Here is a 15770-nt window from a genome sequence, read left to right on the forward strand (position 1 = left end):
CTCGGGCAGGCCGGGCCCCTCACAGCAGAGCCCCCGCTACCCCGAAGCTCGCACTTTCATGTCTGCCCTGCGCGAACCTCCAACCAGACGCCGCCACCGACAGGCCTAAACGTCGGATCCTGCCTCAAAGCCCATCGCCCCAGGCGACGCCCCTCGGGGCTGTATCAAACTCTAGGGCCCACTTTACAAATGAAGAAACCGAGGCCATCTAATTACAAGTGGCAGATCCAACCAGGGGTCTGAGCTTGGGTCCTTCACCGCGCGGGGGTAAACCGGGCGGCGGCTTCCAAGCCACGTGCAGGTGTCTTAGAGCTCGCAACCCTCCTGCTGCCTAAAGAACCAGCAGCCATCAGCTTAATTGGGGCTTAATTGGGACCAGGCCAGGGATTGTTTATTCGAAGGTGGCTCCAGGGCCTTTGGAGCCACCCTGGGGACCCGGGCCCAGATAAACAACTCCGGAGCAGCGGGAGGCCGGGAGGAGTCCTCCAGCAGCCCACCCTGGTGAATTCCAGGCTGGCGCCTCATGGCTGCCAGACTGTCTAGTCCCTTCCTTCTATCTGGAAATTAGGGCCAGTGAAACACCTTCAGGAAAAGAGAAGAATGTAACACATCTTTGCCGTCTGATTGCACCCCAGGCCAGGATCCGAAGCTCCTCCAACACCAGGCGCCTTATGCTCCCAGTGCCTGGCATCAAGAAAGGACCATAATTTCCCCCATTTTACAGACACACAAACCAAGGCTACTTCCTCCTGTCGCTCCATCCCTCAAAGTCTTGGCACAGTTCCAGGGACACCAGCTGGACTAGACCCCTCTTTTTTCTGCTGTTTCTCTTGTGCCCTGTGGGGTCCAATTAAACCTAATTTTACAACCTCTCTCAGAGCCGGCACCAGGTGATTTCCCAGAGGTGGGTGTGGGTGGGACAGGGGTTGAAGAACACTGGGAGTGGCTCAGGACTGGTCTTTCCAGCCCCCTCCTCTCCTTTGGGGGAATAAAGACAGCAGCAGCCTCAGGGAGGAGGCAGTGAAACCCACCCAGGCCCTGGGAGCAGGTGCTGCAGAGCAGGGCAGAGCAAGTCTGCTCTGGGTGAGAGCACATCATGGGCCATAGCAGGGGCCAGGGGGCTGGGCAGCCTGAGAGTTTAAATCCCCCCTCTGTGAGCCACAGCTGTGTGACCCAGGGCACATCACTCAGCCTGTCTGGGTCCAATAGCAGTACCCACTTCATGGTGGGTGTTGGAAGAATAGTTAATTCTTTTTTTTTTCCTACAGATTTTAGGATCAAATCCAGGGCCTTGTGCATGCTAGGCAAGCACTCTTCTGCTGAGCTACATCCAGAGCCCCAAGTGAGCTGATTCTTATAACATGCTTCAGCCAGGACTTGGCATAAGCAGAAGTGAGTTTGGCTGGCTCTTATTATGACAGTATGACAAATGTGGCATGTTCAGGGAATGTGTGTACACCAGAGGTAGGTGTGCACAGGTGACCATGGAGTGTCGGGTCTTGACCAGCTCCAGTGGTCTCAGCCCCCTGGCACCAAGCTGCTAGTCTCCGGGGGCTAACTGCCCTGCAGGTGACCTTGGCCGGCTGTGGGAGCTGTGCGGAAGTGGAGCTCGATGAGATCTGTGTCTCAGAGACTTAATGTTTCCTGCAGAAGTGGACAGGCCTGCAGCCAGGCCCTTGGGAATGACCTGGGGGCACAAGGCAGGAGGGAGAGGGTTGGAGGTGGTACTAGCAGATGCTTTGGGCTGCCTCCAGCAACTTCTAGAACAAGGCCAGGCACCCACAGGAGGGGTTCCCCTAAAGCAAAGATAGGAGACAGGCCTAGGATACCGCCTCTGCTCCACACCCCCAAGCAGGACAGAGCCCCGACTGAGCCACCTCTCCTGCCCAGCCCCTCCCTGTTCACCCAGCAGCCTTCCTGCTCTCCCACCCAAGTGCAGAGGGGAACCCAGCCCTCTTGTCTTTGGCCACAGGCCCAAAGGGCCCACTCCCCTCTACACTACAGCAGCCCTAGGTTCTGGCCGCCAGGCCTCACCCTGGCTCTTACCTTGGCATTGGCTGAGACTTTCTGGGATCCTGTACAAGGGAGGTGTCCTTCCTTCCTGCCAGGCCAGCCCCTGAGCAGCTGGGAAAGCCCTGGCCCCTGGGGCTGTCTGGTGGGAGGTGAGGTGTCCCTAATTCACTGGTGAACCAACCCTTCTGCTCTCAAGACCCCTGCCACCAAAAACCCCTCAAAACTTTCAGCTCAACCTTTCCTGGGGAGATTGTTGAGCCCACTTGGGGGCGAGGACTTTCTTCAAGTATCTGTCCACCAGGTCTAGCTTTCCTCCAGTTGTGGCACCAGCAGATGCCCCTGAGGCCTACTCTGCCCCTCCTGTTGGCCCCTCCTGCTGCCTCCACCCCTCTGCCCCCACCATAGAACCCCGGGCCTTCCACACACTAGGCAAGAGCCCTACCACTAAGCCGCGCCCCATCCCCTATTTTATTTATTTTGAGACAACCTCTCCCTAAGTTGCCCAGGCTGGCCTCCAGCTTGTGATTCTCCTGCCTCAGCCTCCGGAGTATCTGGGCATATAGGCCCTGCCTGGCTTCAGCTGGCTCCTTCCAGCCCGCCTGCGGCCCAGGCCAGGCGCTGGCTTGTTTGAGCCTCCAGGTCCTTGGGAGGCACTGCCATTTTTTCTGATTTTGGTAGAAGACACTGAGGGCCAGAGAGAGACCTGGCATTGTCACAGCCAGAGGTTGGGTCGCTGTAATTTGGTACCCTACTTCCTCTAGGACCACTAGATGTCTGTCCCTCTTACCACTGGGCCCCTGCCCTGGCTGGCTGGCCTGGGGTTGCCCCACTTCATTCTAGACCTTCAAGCTGGCCCTGCCCTCATCTGCAGCCCCCTCCCAATCAAGGGACTTCTTTGGGGAGACCCTCACCTTTCTCCACTGCCCGACTTCCCCTGCATGGTTGCCCACCACCTCCATCCTGCGGGCTCTCGGCCTCCAGGGCCCCCACTTGGCTCCCCATCCTTCCCTGCCAGGGAGGGGGAGGGGGCAGGGCGGGGCAGGCAGTCTCCAGAGGGGTCACCGCCAAGGCGCTGAGGATGAGTTGGCGGCTATTTAGGGTGCTGTAATATTCATGAAGGGAAGATTAGATATTTAAATTTATTCAGCAATAAATGCATCTCAGTGGGGGAGCATTCCTCATGCTAAACAAACAAGCAAGTAGGGGCTAATTAATTATTTACAGGAACACAGGAGCCTGTGGCCTGGGGAATAAGGGGGGCAGCCATACCCTGCCAATGGGCAGGACACCCTGGCCAGCCCTCCACGGCCATTCCGCCTTCACCACCCTGTGGATCTGGCCCCAGGTACCCCTTCAGGAGTCTTCTTCCCAGAAATCCTGCCACAAGATTGCCAATGACTTTAGGCAAGAACCTGGGCCTTGAGAGTCACGGGAAGCAGTGACATTCTGGGAGGTGGCTGAGGGACAAAGCCTGAAGGCCAGAGGGGTGTAGCAACTTGCCCAGGGTCTCACAGTAAGAGGCAGAGCAAAAGCTAAGACTAACCTCCATTTTACAGAAGAAGAGACAAAGGCTCAGAGGGGCAAAGCCACCTTCTCAGAGTCACATAGCAAAGCAGGGGTCGTAAGGCCTTTCCTGGGCTCTTGTGGGCCCAGAGAACAGGAAAGACAGCAGAGAGGACAGGTCCTCAAGGTCAACAGATCATGGCCTGCCTCCCCAGGGCCCAAGTCTCCCAGACTCTGCAATGAGCTCACTGGGGCCCAGTGGGGGCCCTGCTTCCAGTGACAGAGCAGCCCCAGCCCCGGGGGACCCATGGGCGGGGAGCCTCCCAGCGCTAGTCCCTCTCCGGCTCTTCCACCTCCCCACTGGCCACGCCTCAGTTCCTAGTCTCCATAGCAAGGCCCTCCTCCCTGGTGGGGCACCCAGGAGGAGAGGCCTACAGCGCCTGGTACTTGGTCACATTGTCACTCTTTCTACAGAGGGTGAGACCGAGCCGCAGTCGCAGGCCTTAGGCAAGCGTCTGCTGGCCCTCCAAGCCCTCAGGGCCTCCGAGACTCAGGAGCAGGCTGCACTGCGGGGTGGAGAGGTCCCTGGGAAAGACCTGTGCAAGGCTCCTGGCTGGGCCTCTGCAGCCTGGGCCTGGCAGGAGGGGCTGCCGAGGTAGCGGCCTGGGCAGAGCCCGGGGAGGGGCACCTCCCAGCCCAGGAAGGCACAGAGGTCTGGGGCTGGGGGCCGCCTGGGGACCTGCGGCGGCACACACTGTGGCCCACCCTGTGGCCCACCCTGTGGCCCACCCATGGCCCCCGCAGCAGGTCTGAGCCTCCCTCTTGGAAGAAGGAAACAGGGAACACCAGGCTGGAAGGGGCCAGGCCCCGCAGGGCAGATGGGAAATGGCCTCCCCAGGAGGGTACCCGAGGATCTGGGGCAGAAGTCTGGGCTGCTGATTCTCAGCTTCCCCGCAGGGGGCAGGCCATGAAGCCTGGATAAATGACCACCGAAGGCCTTGTCCCCTCTTCTCTTCGGCCACCCAGACTCTCCAGTTGTGACCTCTGTTCACTTCCTCGGGAGCAGGGACTGAGAGGATGCACTTGTCAGACCATCCTCTGGTCGCTCAGTCAGTCAACAAACCTGCACCAGCCCCAGCTCTGTGCTGGCAGGGGCTCGGTCCAGGGTGGGAGCAGGGCCCACTTCGCCAGGCCCCGCCCTCGAGGTGCCACCAGGGTGGGCACCCCAGGGAGAAGATGGATGGACGACAGTTCCACGATGTGATCTGAAATTCATTACGGGGTGAGATCAGCTCCTTAAATGGGGATTTGAAAACATTAGGGCTTCATTATGTACACAACGGCCGTGCTTCATTCATCATGCAAAAATCACTCCCGTTATTAAAAGTCCCCGTGGCAGCTGCATGCAGGGGCTTGGTGGCATCTCGCCTACTGGGGGCAGGGCACGAGCCCCATGGGCCTGCCTGGCCTACGCTGTGGCCGTGGAGAAGGGCCAGAGTCCCTGCTAGGGGAATGGTCCCCATCCCTTACCCAGGTGGGGGAGGGAGCACAGCTCCAGGGACCCGGTGCCTCAGCTTCCTCATCTGCCAAAGGAGGTGCCAAAGGAGGTGCCAATGGCGTATCCCCCTCGGCACTGGGCTGAGGGCACAAGAGTGCGCGGAGAGGCCCGGCCGGGGCCTGTGGTCCATGCAGTGAGCGCGTAGGAGGCGCAGTCACCCTTAGCACCGTCGTCAGCATGGGCTGCAGTCAGGCAGGTGCAGGAGGCTGCAGGCTGTCCCTGGGGAAGGGCACCTCAGCCCCCTGCTCAGCAAAGCATGCCAGGCCTCCCCTGTGCCTGTGGCCGCCCTGTGCAGGCCCAGTTCCAGGGAGGGGACGTCCAGCTGTGACGTCACCAGTACTGGGACAGGGGCAGGCACAGGAGGGAAGCAGGGGGCAGAAAGGGGTGGGGAGAGGCTTTCAGCAGAGGCCTGAAACTGGGACTGAGGGACACAGGGAGGAGAGGTGGAGGCCCTTGGACCAGGGGCCCGAAGGGGAGGGCCCGGTCTGCAGGTGAGAATTCTGGGAAAAACTCTAATGCTGTGGCCTTTTTTTTTTTTTTTTTCTTGGTACAAGGCTTTGAACCCAGGGGTGCTTAACCACTGAGCCAGGTCCCCAGCCCTTTATCTATTTATTTATTTAATTTTGAGGCATGGTCTTGCTAAGTGGCTTAGGGCCTTACTGAGTTGCTGAGGCTGGCTTTGAACTCAGGATCCTCCTGCCTCAGCCTCTCAAGCCACTGGGATTACAAGCATGAGCCACAGCGGGCACAGTGGGCCCTTGTGGGGGGGAGGGGGAGTTGCGATGGCCTCTGGGCCTTCCCCTCTGTGCTGAACACAGCCACCCCTACCCTTCCCAGACAGCCGCAGCCTGCACTCCCACCAACCCGGCCAGGGGCTGGACTGGCTGGTGGAGCCCTGGGCCATCTGCTTCTTCCGAGCCCAGCATGGCCAGGGAGGGTGCAGTGCACAGCCTGGTCTTGAGAGCACCAAGAGGGCCCACAGGGCCACAGAGGCCGCATTATCTCTCTCACTGAGCCAGGCCGCAGCTCATCAGCGCGGCCCAAGCTGAACCTCTTCCTGGAGGCCACAGGAAGCCATCGCAGCTCAGCAGCAGGGCTGGCAAGATAGTGCGGGCAGGGGCGGCGGGCTGAGTGACAGGCAGCCCTTGCTTGGGGTCTGAATGCTTAGACACCTCACTAATCTTGTCCATGAGCAGAGAATGGGGGGGGATATGATAGGGAGAAAGAGGAGGAGCAAGAGAGGAGGAGAAACAGTTTGAGAGACAAATGGGAGCAACCAAGGCAGAGGAAAGGCAGCAGAGAATACCTGAGACGGACCGAGAAGAGCAATAAAGAATGACTGAAGCCACGCGGGGCACGCGCCTGCATCCCAGTGGCTTAGGAGGCTGAGGCAGGAGGACCAGAAGTTTGAGACCAGCCTCAGCAACTTAGTGAGACCCTGTCCCAAAATAAAAAATTAGGGGGCTGGGGTTGTGGCTCAATGGTAGAGTGCTCGCCTAGCATGCATGAGGCACTGGGTTCAATCCTCAGCACCACGTAAAAATAAATAAAGGTATTATGTCCATCTATAACTAAAAAAAAAAAAAAAAAAGGGACAAAAGGCCTGGGGGTATAGCTCAGTGTGACAGAGAGAGAGGGAGAGGGAGCCAGAGAGAGCAGAGAGAAACAGTGCAGCCGTCCCCAGGTTGTGGGTATGAGGAGGGCAGAGGAGGGGGAGGGCTGGGCGGAGGGGGAGTGGGCAGGGCACCTGGGCACAGCCTGGCCAGAGGCAAATCTGTGCTGAGCACTGCCTGCCCTGTGCAGGCCTGTAGGTGGCCCCATGGCAGGAGTCAGGTAGTTCCTGAACAACCACACAGACAAACATCTGAACATCAAGGCCCTAGAACACCAGCCACAACAGGCACAGGTGACCATACCCCAGTGTCAAGGACAATGCCAGGAGGCCCCATTAAGTAGAGCTGAGGCTTGGCCAGACAGGCTACCCCAACACAGAGCAGGTGACAGCTGGACAGGATGGACAGCAGAGGGGTTCTCAGGCAGCAGCATGTGCAAAGACCCAGTGCCAGCTGAAGGCTATGAGGGAGGCCCAGCCACCAGGCTTCTCCCAGGCATGAGGACCCTTGGGGCCAGGTTCACAGGACACACAGGGATGTGCGACAAGGGCCTAGGAGCCGGGATGAGCACAGTCGTTAGGCAGGGGCGTGGCAGGCTGGCTCTTGAAGGTGGGCGGGGTGCTACCCTCTGGGAGTCCCAGGCAGGGAGTGTGGGTGTGGAGTACTGGTTCCCCCCAGCCTGCCTTGCCCTCCTGCCTGACCCTGCCCCACCCCCTGGAGCTGGCCTTTGGGGAGCTGGCCAGGCCCAAGCAGAGATGGCGACAGGCAGGCAGAGGAAGGCGGCCCTGAATTAATCTGTCACTAAAGCTTGGCCGTGGCAGGCGCAGTCATGATTTAGATGAATAATTGAAACGCTCCGATACATTTATTATCCCTTTAGTGCAAAAGTGGCAGAGAAAGACGAGGGGTAATTGAAAAAGAGCGCACAAATCTCCCCGAGAAAGCGGCTCCTTATCGCCAAGTAAACATTTCAGTCCTAATAAACAGGAGAGGCGCGCGTCAGGCCTGTCGATCCCACCCCGATCCAGGACCCGCCTCCTTCTCACAGTTCAACAGGAGAGTTTCAAAGTCCTTTATGGAGCCAATAAAAGGCTTTCCAGGAGGGAGGGGGGAGAGGGGTGGGCCTGGGGCCAGCAGCTCTGGGGGAGGCCGGGCTGCCCCTGCCGCAGGTGCGGCCCCTCCTGCAGCTGGCCATCCTGCCCCCCTTGCCGAGCTCCTATCCGCCCCTCAGAACCCAAGTCTAATGCCCCAGCTGCTGGGAAACCTCCTGTCACCCCTGGTCTCTTGGAGGGCGGAGTCCCCTGGCCTCCTCTCCCCCCCCCCCAGGCAGGGATGGGGAGGTGGGCGCTTCCCCCCAGACTCACCGGGTGGGCCACGCCACCTAGCCCCGGCAGCCCTGGGGGCTCTCACCGAGTCTGGGAGGGCTGCAGCCCCTCCTTCAGCCGGAGTCACTGCAGGCTCGTAGCTAAGACAGTGGCCACTGCACCCAAGCCCTCAGCGCAGGGCCTGGGCCCCCTTAGGAGCCCCAGCTGCCCCGGGCACCTGCTCAGCGTGGCAGCCACGGATCGCCAGCTGTCCCTCCCTTTGCAGGCAGGTGGCCCTGGAGGGCAGGTGCAGAGCAGGGCGGCTCTAGGGGCTCCATCTCCTGGAACCCTGTCCTTGGGGAGGGGACACCCCTCAGGAGGAGCTTCATGCCCACGGGAATTCCAGGGTCTTTAGGCAGTTAGGTGGGGACACGGCGGCCAAGGGTTGAGGCTGGGGACAGGGGTGGCAGCAGCCATGAGGCAGATCCGGGGGCAGGGGTGTCACAGGGACCTGTGCCTGGCTCCATTTTAGCCTGCGGCTGGGCAGGCCCCCACCAACCGAGGCCTTGTCCCCAGCACAGTCCCCTCCCCACCACCCCACCTTGTTCCCTTGTTCCCATCACATTAGCAGAGTGACAGCCCCAGCGAGCAGAGCACTTGGCGGCTCCATAAATCTCTGCAGCGTTAAAAGGCTGGACTCAGGTCCCACTTCCTCGGGGCGCCCCATCCGTCAGGCAGTGGGTCGGCTCCAGCCTCCTCTCACCCCCAAGGCCGCAGGGGGAGCCAGAGAGGCTCCCGTGATGCCCCAGGCTGCCAGCACAGGTGGCCCACGACTTCCCAGCGTGAGGTCACCACCCCTTGCTCTGCCTAAACCCACAGGTTCTCGCCCACCACCCTCAGCACTGTCCCCGCTGTCCCTGCGGTTCATCCGCCATTCGACACACACGCTCTAGGCACCTACTACAGGGCCAGACCCAGCTCTGGAGATTCAGTCTTTCCTTCCGGGGACGGGTGACAAGGAGCATCTGAACCGTGGCGTATTGGAAGGAGCCACATGCTCCGGGAGAACCACACTAGAGCAGGGCGAGGGGCGGGGCGGGGCGGGGTGGGGCAGCTGCAAATTCAGCTGGGGGTCAGGGGGGCCGCACTGGGAAGGGGGCATTGGCCACTTGGACCTCTGCAGGAAGAGCCTTCGGGGGCAGAAGGCCGGTGAGGGTGGCTGGAGCCCAGTGGGAGGGAGGGACTTGGGGGGACAGTCTGGAAGGTGATGGGGACCTTGCGGCACAAGGACCTAGGCCTTGGCTCTGATCGAGGTTCGGAGAGGAAGAGGAGCTGACTTCAAACTGAGACGCCCCCAGGTGTTCTGTCCCCACCTTCCCAAGTGGAGTGGCTGAACTCAGCCCCTTGCTGGCCTCTGAGGCTCCTGCGCCAGCCCTGGCCTCCCTGCCTCCGGGCCAGGCTCCAAGGACCCTGCTCCACGTCCTCCTTCCCAGTCTGCGCTGTTCCCTCTGCCTGGGACACCCCTCCGTCCTCTCTTCCTGGGTGCGTTCCTACCTGCCTCTCGCTGGTGCCAGTGGCACCTCCTACAGAAGCCTTTCTGGTGCCCCAGCTGGGACAGGTGTCCCTGCCCAGCTCCTGCAGGGCCCTGCCTCCCCGAGATCACCCTGGGTGGTGGGGGGCTCTGTCTCTGCCCTGTGAGCTAGGAGGGCAGGGACGGCCCACTGATGTCCAGCAGTGACTGTCCTGGCACCCAGCTTGGGGCCTGCACACAGTGGGAACTCGGTGACTGAGGGGACACAGGAGAGGGTGCTGTGGGTGCAGCTCGGTAGGCGCCAATCAGCCACAGCCCCCAAGTCCTCCCAAAACAGGCTGAGAGGGGCCTCTGAGTGTGTGCCACATCCCCTCCCGGTAGCTGTGACCTCCACAGGGACAGCTAGAGGAGAAGCGGGGAGGGAGGGGACAGTCTCCAGCCACAGCAGCCCCCCCCCCGGCTGGTCCCCCAGCTCTCAAGCTGCTCTTATTTATTCCTGACCTCCGCTGCCCCTTTTATTTTCCCCCTTTTAAAACCTGGCCTGGGCCCCGCCACCACTGCCGTAAACACAGCCCCCGGGATTTATCCGGCGTCGCATTAACCCCTGGCCCCCGGCTCACCAATCATCCTGCCGCCTGCTCAGACAGCGGCCGCAGGGCCAGCAGGGCCCACGCCGCGGAGGGGCTGTAGGGCCTGGTGGGCAGCTGATGGGAGGAAGCCACGGAGGCTACAGATGCCCCCTTACCCCGTGCACCCACTGGCCTTGGCCCGCATCCCTGGCAACCAGGCCCCCCTGACCTCTGACCTCCTGCTGGCCACAGTCCCTGCTCCCTGATGGACATCAGTCACAATGAGTGACCAGTGCCCTAGGGCCTCAGCTGTGGGCGGAGCGCCCCTGACTTCATGAGACCTTGTCCTGGCTGCAGAGCCACCTGGGTCACCAGCGCAGGGCAGAGATGGTCACGTCACCCTCATAGGTGGGGACCCGGGCCAGTTGGCACAGGGCTTCCCGAGGCCACATGGCAGAGGGGTGCAGCACTGGCCCAGGTCAGGCCCTCGTCACAGAGCTGGACAGCAACCGGGCCTGGCTGAGAAGCAGGGGCAAGGAGACGTCACCAGGCCACCCGTCCCCAGCCGAGAGAGGAAGGTCCACTCACCACCTCCACCTCCAAGCAGGGAGCTGTTGGCTGCAAGAGAGAGAGAGAGAGAGAGAGAGAGAGAGAGAAGGTCAGTGTAGAGCAGCTTGGGGACAGGGGGCTGTGGGGACAGGGAGGGGGTGGCCCATCAGAAGCCTGTGCCCTCAGGCTCTAGGCACAGGGCCTCCCAGCCCGAGGAGGGACAGATGATGGTGGACAGGAGAGGGGCCAGGAGTCCTCCCCCATGGAGGCTCCCAGTGGACCTGAGGTTAGTAGGGTGACAGCGATGGGGACACAGGCCCCGGCTCACCCTGAGCAGCTGCACATGGGTGCAAGTGACAAGGGCCAAGGGTCTTGCCAGGCACCGTCCGTTCACCCCCAGTGTCTCCCGAGGCCCTTCAGAGGCTGGCCTGACGCAGGGTGCGAGGACAGGGAGCCCTGCTCCTGCCCAGAGGTCCACCAGGGACACAGACTGGAAGCCACCAGGAGCAGCTGCACGTGTGGTGGGTGCTGCCTGGGAGCCACCAGGACCGGCTAGGCCCAGGGAGGGAGGAGTGTCCTTGTCCGCCTCGCCGCGTGGGATCAGGTGGGACAGCCCCCTCCTGGGGTTGGGGTGAATGTCGAGGGACACGGAGCCCCCTGCCTGGACGAGAGCAGACCACCAGGCAGAGCAGGTCTGAAGGCCTCCACCTTCCAGAGCAGCCCGGTCCACCTGCCTCTGCTGGGCTGGCTGTCTCCTCCTGCCTCCACCAGGAGACTGGCAGCCCCTCGTCCGGAGTGGCAGGGCTGGGCTGGTCAGTGCCCCCAGCCCGGCCTGGCCTGGCCTCCCCCTCCTGGCCCCACAGAGTGCCTCTGTGCTAAGCAGGGGACGCGGTGCCAGGGAGCAGGTCCAGTGAGCAGGCCCCAGGTGGGGAGGCCAGCCGGGCCTCAGCCCCGGGCTCAGGAGGCCTGGCTCCGTGTGGGGCCTGGTCCGTCCCCACCTCACAGCCAGGCCTGGGGGCACCCTTGCGTGAGGCTCCCCCGGCTCTGGCCCCGGGGCCGGGTGCGGAAGCGGTGGATGCTGCTAAGTGGTGTCGGTGGCTCCGAGTGGCTGGTCTCCCAGACCTGACAGCTTTTCGCTTGGGGAATAATTAATTCCACAGCCTGAAACCCAGGGCTGCAAGACGCCACGTTACTGCGAGATTAATACAAGCAGCTAATTAAGATGGAGAGGCGAGGACGGCCCCGCGCTCCCAGAACAGGAGAGGGGCCGCGGGAAGGCAGGGGCCAGTCAGGCCAAAGCGGCCGCGGGGGCGCAGCATGGTGGCCCCCGGGGGCTGTGGGCAGGCCGTGGGGGGCTGGCTCCCGGGGCGCTGGCGTGGCCTGTGCCCCAGGAATGCACATCTCTGCCCCCGCTGGGGAGAGCGTCTTTCCAGGTGCAGACTGAGTGCTTGGCACAGGCGACCCCATTTCCCATCACGGCTCGGCCACGGGCAGGGGCTGCTGTTCCCAATTTACAGAGAAGAAGACCAAGGCCCGGAGCGGTCCCAGTGGTAGCAGCAGGGTCAGCGCTGGGTCTGACTGACTCCAAGCAGGCAGACCCCAAGGGGGACTGTCAGGGCGGACTGTCTCCACCCCTGCCAGGCCTAGGGCCTGCCTCTGCCAAGTCCTGTCCAACAAGCGGTGGGCCCTGCCACATGCAGCCTTGACCCTGCTCCTGCCCCAGCAGATCTGACCGCAGGGATGGGGGCGGGGCCGCTGGGCAGCTCTGCCCAGGAGCCAGCTGGAGGACAGTGTAGTTGGGGGCCCAGGTCCCGCTCTGGGCTCCCCCGGCCCCAGGGGCTGTGCCGGCGGCTGGCAGAAGCTGCCCTCCGTGGCCTCGCTCACCTCCCCCATCACCTCTCGCTCTTAATTAACACCGGCTGCAAACGAGCTGGCTCCTGCTCAAAGGGGATGCAGAGCCAGAGGGGTTGGCAGCCAGCCCTGAAGGGACAGGAGGGGGGCGCTGACCTGCTGTTCTGCAGGCCCCCGTCAGGGGATGGCCAGGCCGCCTGCCCGCACCCAGCCCCTCCTGGGTGGGCTTGGCCTACGGCAGCCAGCAGGTGACCTGCTGAGGCCGCCCAGCCAGGGGCAGAGCAGGGAGTGGGCCTCTCCAGGGGAGGCCTCCACCAGGTGGTCGAGGCCAGGCCAGGTGGCCTTATCCGCCACGGGTGGGAAGGGGTAGGGAGGCCCAGCACCGGGGTCCCCGTGGTCATGGGCATCCTGGGGGCCAGTCTGTCGTGTCCCTTCTGCCAACCTCAGATGGCCCATGGGTGAGGGTTCTGGTGTCCTTGGCTGGTTCCCTGAGGCTCCATTCTCCTCTCCCCAGGGACCTTAATGACCAGCCAGCCACACGAGCCCCAGAAGGCTGTCCCCAGTCCCCCAGGGGGCCAGGCTGTCCAAGGGAAAAGGCCTGGTGGCTTCAGGAGGACAACTGAGAAGGGCACAGTGTCGACAGACTCAGGAGGTGGTCCCTGGGTGTGGCTGCCACCCTGAAGCAGGGCAGCTCCGGGCGCTGTAGCTCCCAGACGCGGGCCTCTGGCTGCCCTTCCCGCCTCACCTGCCCCTGGGCCCCCTCTGCCCCCCAGGCTTTCCTCAGTTTGGAGGCTTTAATCACAGCTGGACCTCCACCCTTTTTTCAAACGGGGAAACTGAGGCTCCAGGGGGACAGGGAAGGGGAGGAGGTGGGCTCCGCCCAGGAGGGCTGCCTGTCACAGCCTATTTTCTTAACCCTGCACACTTCCCATCTGAAAGGAGGCAGGGGACATGTGACCAGCCAGTCCACTCCAGGGCCCAGACCTGACCCCAGCAAACGGGTCTGTGTGTGTGTGGATCAAACCACGGCCTCACGCGTGCTGGGCAAGGGCTCTACCACTGAGTTTTGCCCCAACCCCCTTTTGATTTTTATCTTGAGATAGCGTCTTACTCTGTTGCAGAGGCTGGCCTCGAACTTGTGATCCTCCTCCCTTACAGGTGTGCACCGTCACACCCCGCAGTCACTTGAATTTTAAGATCCAAAACTGAAGAGTCAACTTGCAGAAATAGGTATTTGGTTTATTGTGTTCAAATCAGTGTTTTGATCAGAAATTCATATTCAGTAATAAGAATAAACAAAAATCAATTTGTGGGGTTTTTGTTTTGTTTGGTACTGGGGATCAAACCCAGTGACACTTAACCACTGAGTCACATTTTCTAGCCCTTTTTATTTATTTATTTATTATTATTTTTTTAAAGAGTGTTACTTTTTTTTTTAGAGAGAGAGGGAGGTAGAGAGAGAGAGAGAATTTTAATATTTATTTTTTAGTTATCGGCGGACACAACATCTTTGTTTGTATGTGGTGCTGAGGATCGAACCCGGGCCGCACGCATGCCAGGCGAGCGCGCTACCGCTTGAGCCACATCCCCAGCCCCCTTTTTATTTTTTATTTTGAAACAGTCTTGCTAAGTTGCTGAACTTGCAATCCTCCTGCCTCAGCCTCCCTCCCATGAGGCTGGGATTACAGGCATGTGTCCCTGTGACAGGGCCACATTAGTTTTTAGCTCCTGCAGCACTAGCGTTTGGCTCTGCCCAGAACGCTCCAGTTGTGATCTGCAAGAATATGTAACAACTGGCAGATTCTAGAAGCAGAGTCCTTTGAAAATTATTTAGCAAGATGAACAGCCCACTCTCCAAATAAAGAAAGACTGGGCGTTGGGCATGCACCTGTGTTCCCAGCTACTTGGGAGGCTGAGGCAGGAGGATCACTTGAACCTAGGTGTTCCAAGGCCAATCTAGGCAACATAGTGAGACCCTATCTTCAAATATGAGCCCGTGTGGTGGCACATGCCTGTAATCCCTGCAGCTCTGGAGGCTGAGGCAGGAGGATCACAAGTTCAACGACAGCCTCAGCAATGGCGGAGGCGCTGAGCAATGCAGTGAGATCCTGTCTCTAAATGACATGCAAAATAGGGCTGGGGATGTGGCTCCCTGGTCAAGCACCCCTGGGTTCAATCTTTGATACAAAAGAAAAAAAATTCCGGGTAATTGGCTAATAACCACCAGGTGCTGAGGGAAAAAAAACACCCATTTTGAGCCTTAAGGTGACCCCCGGGCAACCTGTTTCATATGTATTTTCATTAAAGACTGAAAAGGAATAAGCCCTCTGTCCTCAATTTTGTCCAGGAGCATAAATTTCTGAAGAGAAGCACTGCGTCTCAATCATCACAAACAACATATTCAAATTTCTAACCGCCATTGGTATTTTTTTTTTTTGGCTGATAACTTGAAAATGCAATTCTCTGAAATCTCGGAATTTACAAAGATTGGACAGCAAAAGCAAGCTGTCCCCAACACGAGGCACTCAGGGGGATAGATCCAGAATCCTGGGGGCTGCGGCTGGGGCTCGGTGGTAGAGCACTTGCCGGGCATGTGTGAGTACTGGGTTCGATTCTCAGCACCGAATATAAATAAATAAACAACTAAAAACAAAAAAATCTAAAATCCTGATTAAGGGCCAGACAGAAATGACCACTACCACTGCCCAACAGAGCTAAGGAACCCTTGGCCATGGTTAAGGTCACTAGTGCACATTTGAGATTAGGCTGAAAGGTCTAACCGGCCACCCTCTTCATGCCAGTTATACCTCTAAGGAGTCCGCGTGCTGAATGGCGACCACTCTGGTGCCGTGGACAGGTGGCCCCTCCTCGGCAGGTGGCTCCACGGCCCCCTCTACCTTTCAGCCGGGGTCTTTGGCCTCCGGGAGGGGTGCAGTGAGCCTGGTGAGGCTGACTCGGAGCCCTGGGGAGGCTCAGGGCTTGCTCAGGTCGGGTGGGGGGCAGGTCTCCACCTGGCACCCCACCTTGAGGCTCTGGAGGTGCCCCACCATCCCCACAGGGTCGAGGTGGTCCCCTGCCTGGGATGCGACCCTGGCACACCTCCCTGGGCTCCATTAGCTGGCCCTGAGCCCAGTGCTGCCCCTGTGACGTTGACGTGCCTTGGATGCCAGTCATTGCTGCCACACATCCTCTTGGGCCCCTCCCGCCACCACCTGCTGCTCCTGCAGTGCCCTCCACCAGCCCCCCTGCCCCTGGACAGCCATCTGACCCCTCCAGGGT

At 60.4% G+C, this 15770-nt stretch overlaps 1 protein-coding gene and 1 long non-coding RNA gene across 6 annotated transcripts in view; both read right to left on the reverse strand.

Annotated features, from left to right (window-relative positions):
• Macrod1 (mono-ADP ribosylhydrolase 1) overlaps positions 1-15770 on the reverse strand; it is a 142925-nt gene that overhangs the window by 3379 nt on the left and 123776 nt on the right. For 3 of the 5 annotated variants that reach the window (XR_007342479.1, XM_015478153.2, XM_015478155.2), the window contains exon 4: positions 10680-10709. The exons of the other annotated variants lie outside the window; for them this stretch is intronic. Coding sequence is in view for 2 of the 3 variants with exons in the window: in XM_015478153.2 (XP_015333639.1) it covers positions 10680-10709 (30 nt within the window). In the remaining variant the exon portion in view is untranslated. The remainder of the gene's footprint in view (positions 1-10679; positions 10710-15770) is intronic. 5 annotated transcript variants of the gene reach the window in all.
• LOC125612145 lies at positions 1205-6528 on the reverse strand. The gene is made up of 2 exons (XR_007342480.1): positions 4640-6528; positions 1205-3115 (listed from the first exon to the last, which is right to left on the reverse strand). It is a non-coding gene; the product is annotated as an uncharacterized LOC125612145 (long non-coding RNA).

This window comes from Marmota marmota, unplaced genomic scaffold (genome assembly GCF_001458135.2).
Source record: "Marmota marmota marmota unplaced genomic scaffold, marMar, whole genome shotgun sequence".
In the NCBI taxonomy this organism is placed as follows: domain Eukaryota; kingdom Metazoa; phylum Chordata; class Mammalia; order Rodentia; family Sciuridae; genus Marmota; species Marmota marmota.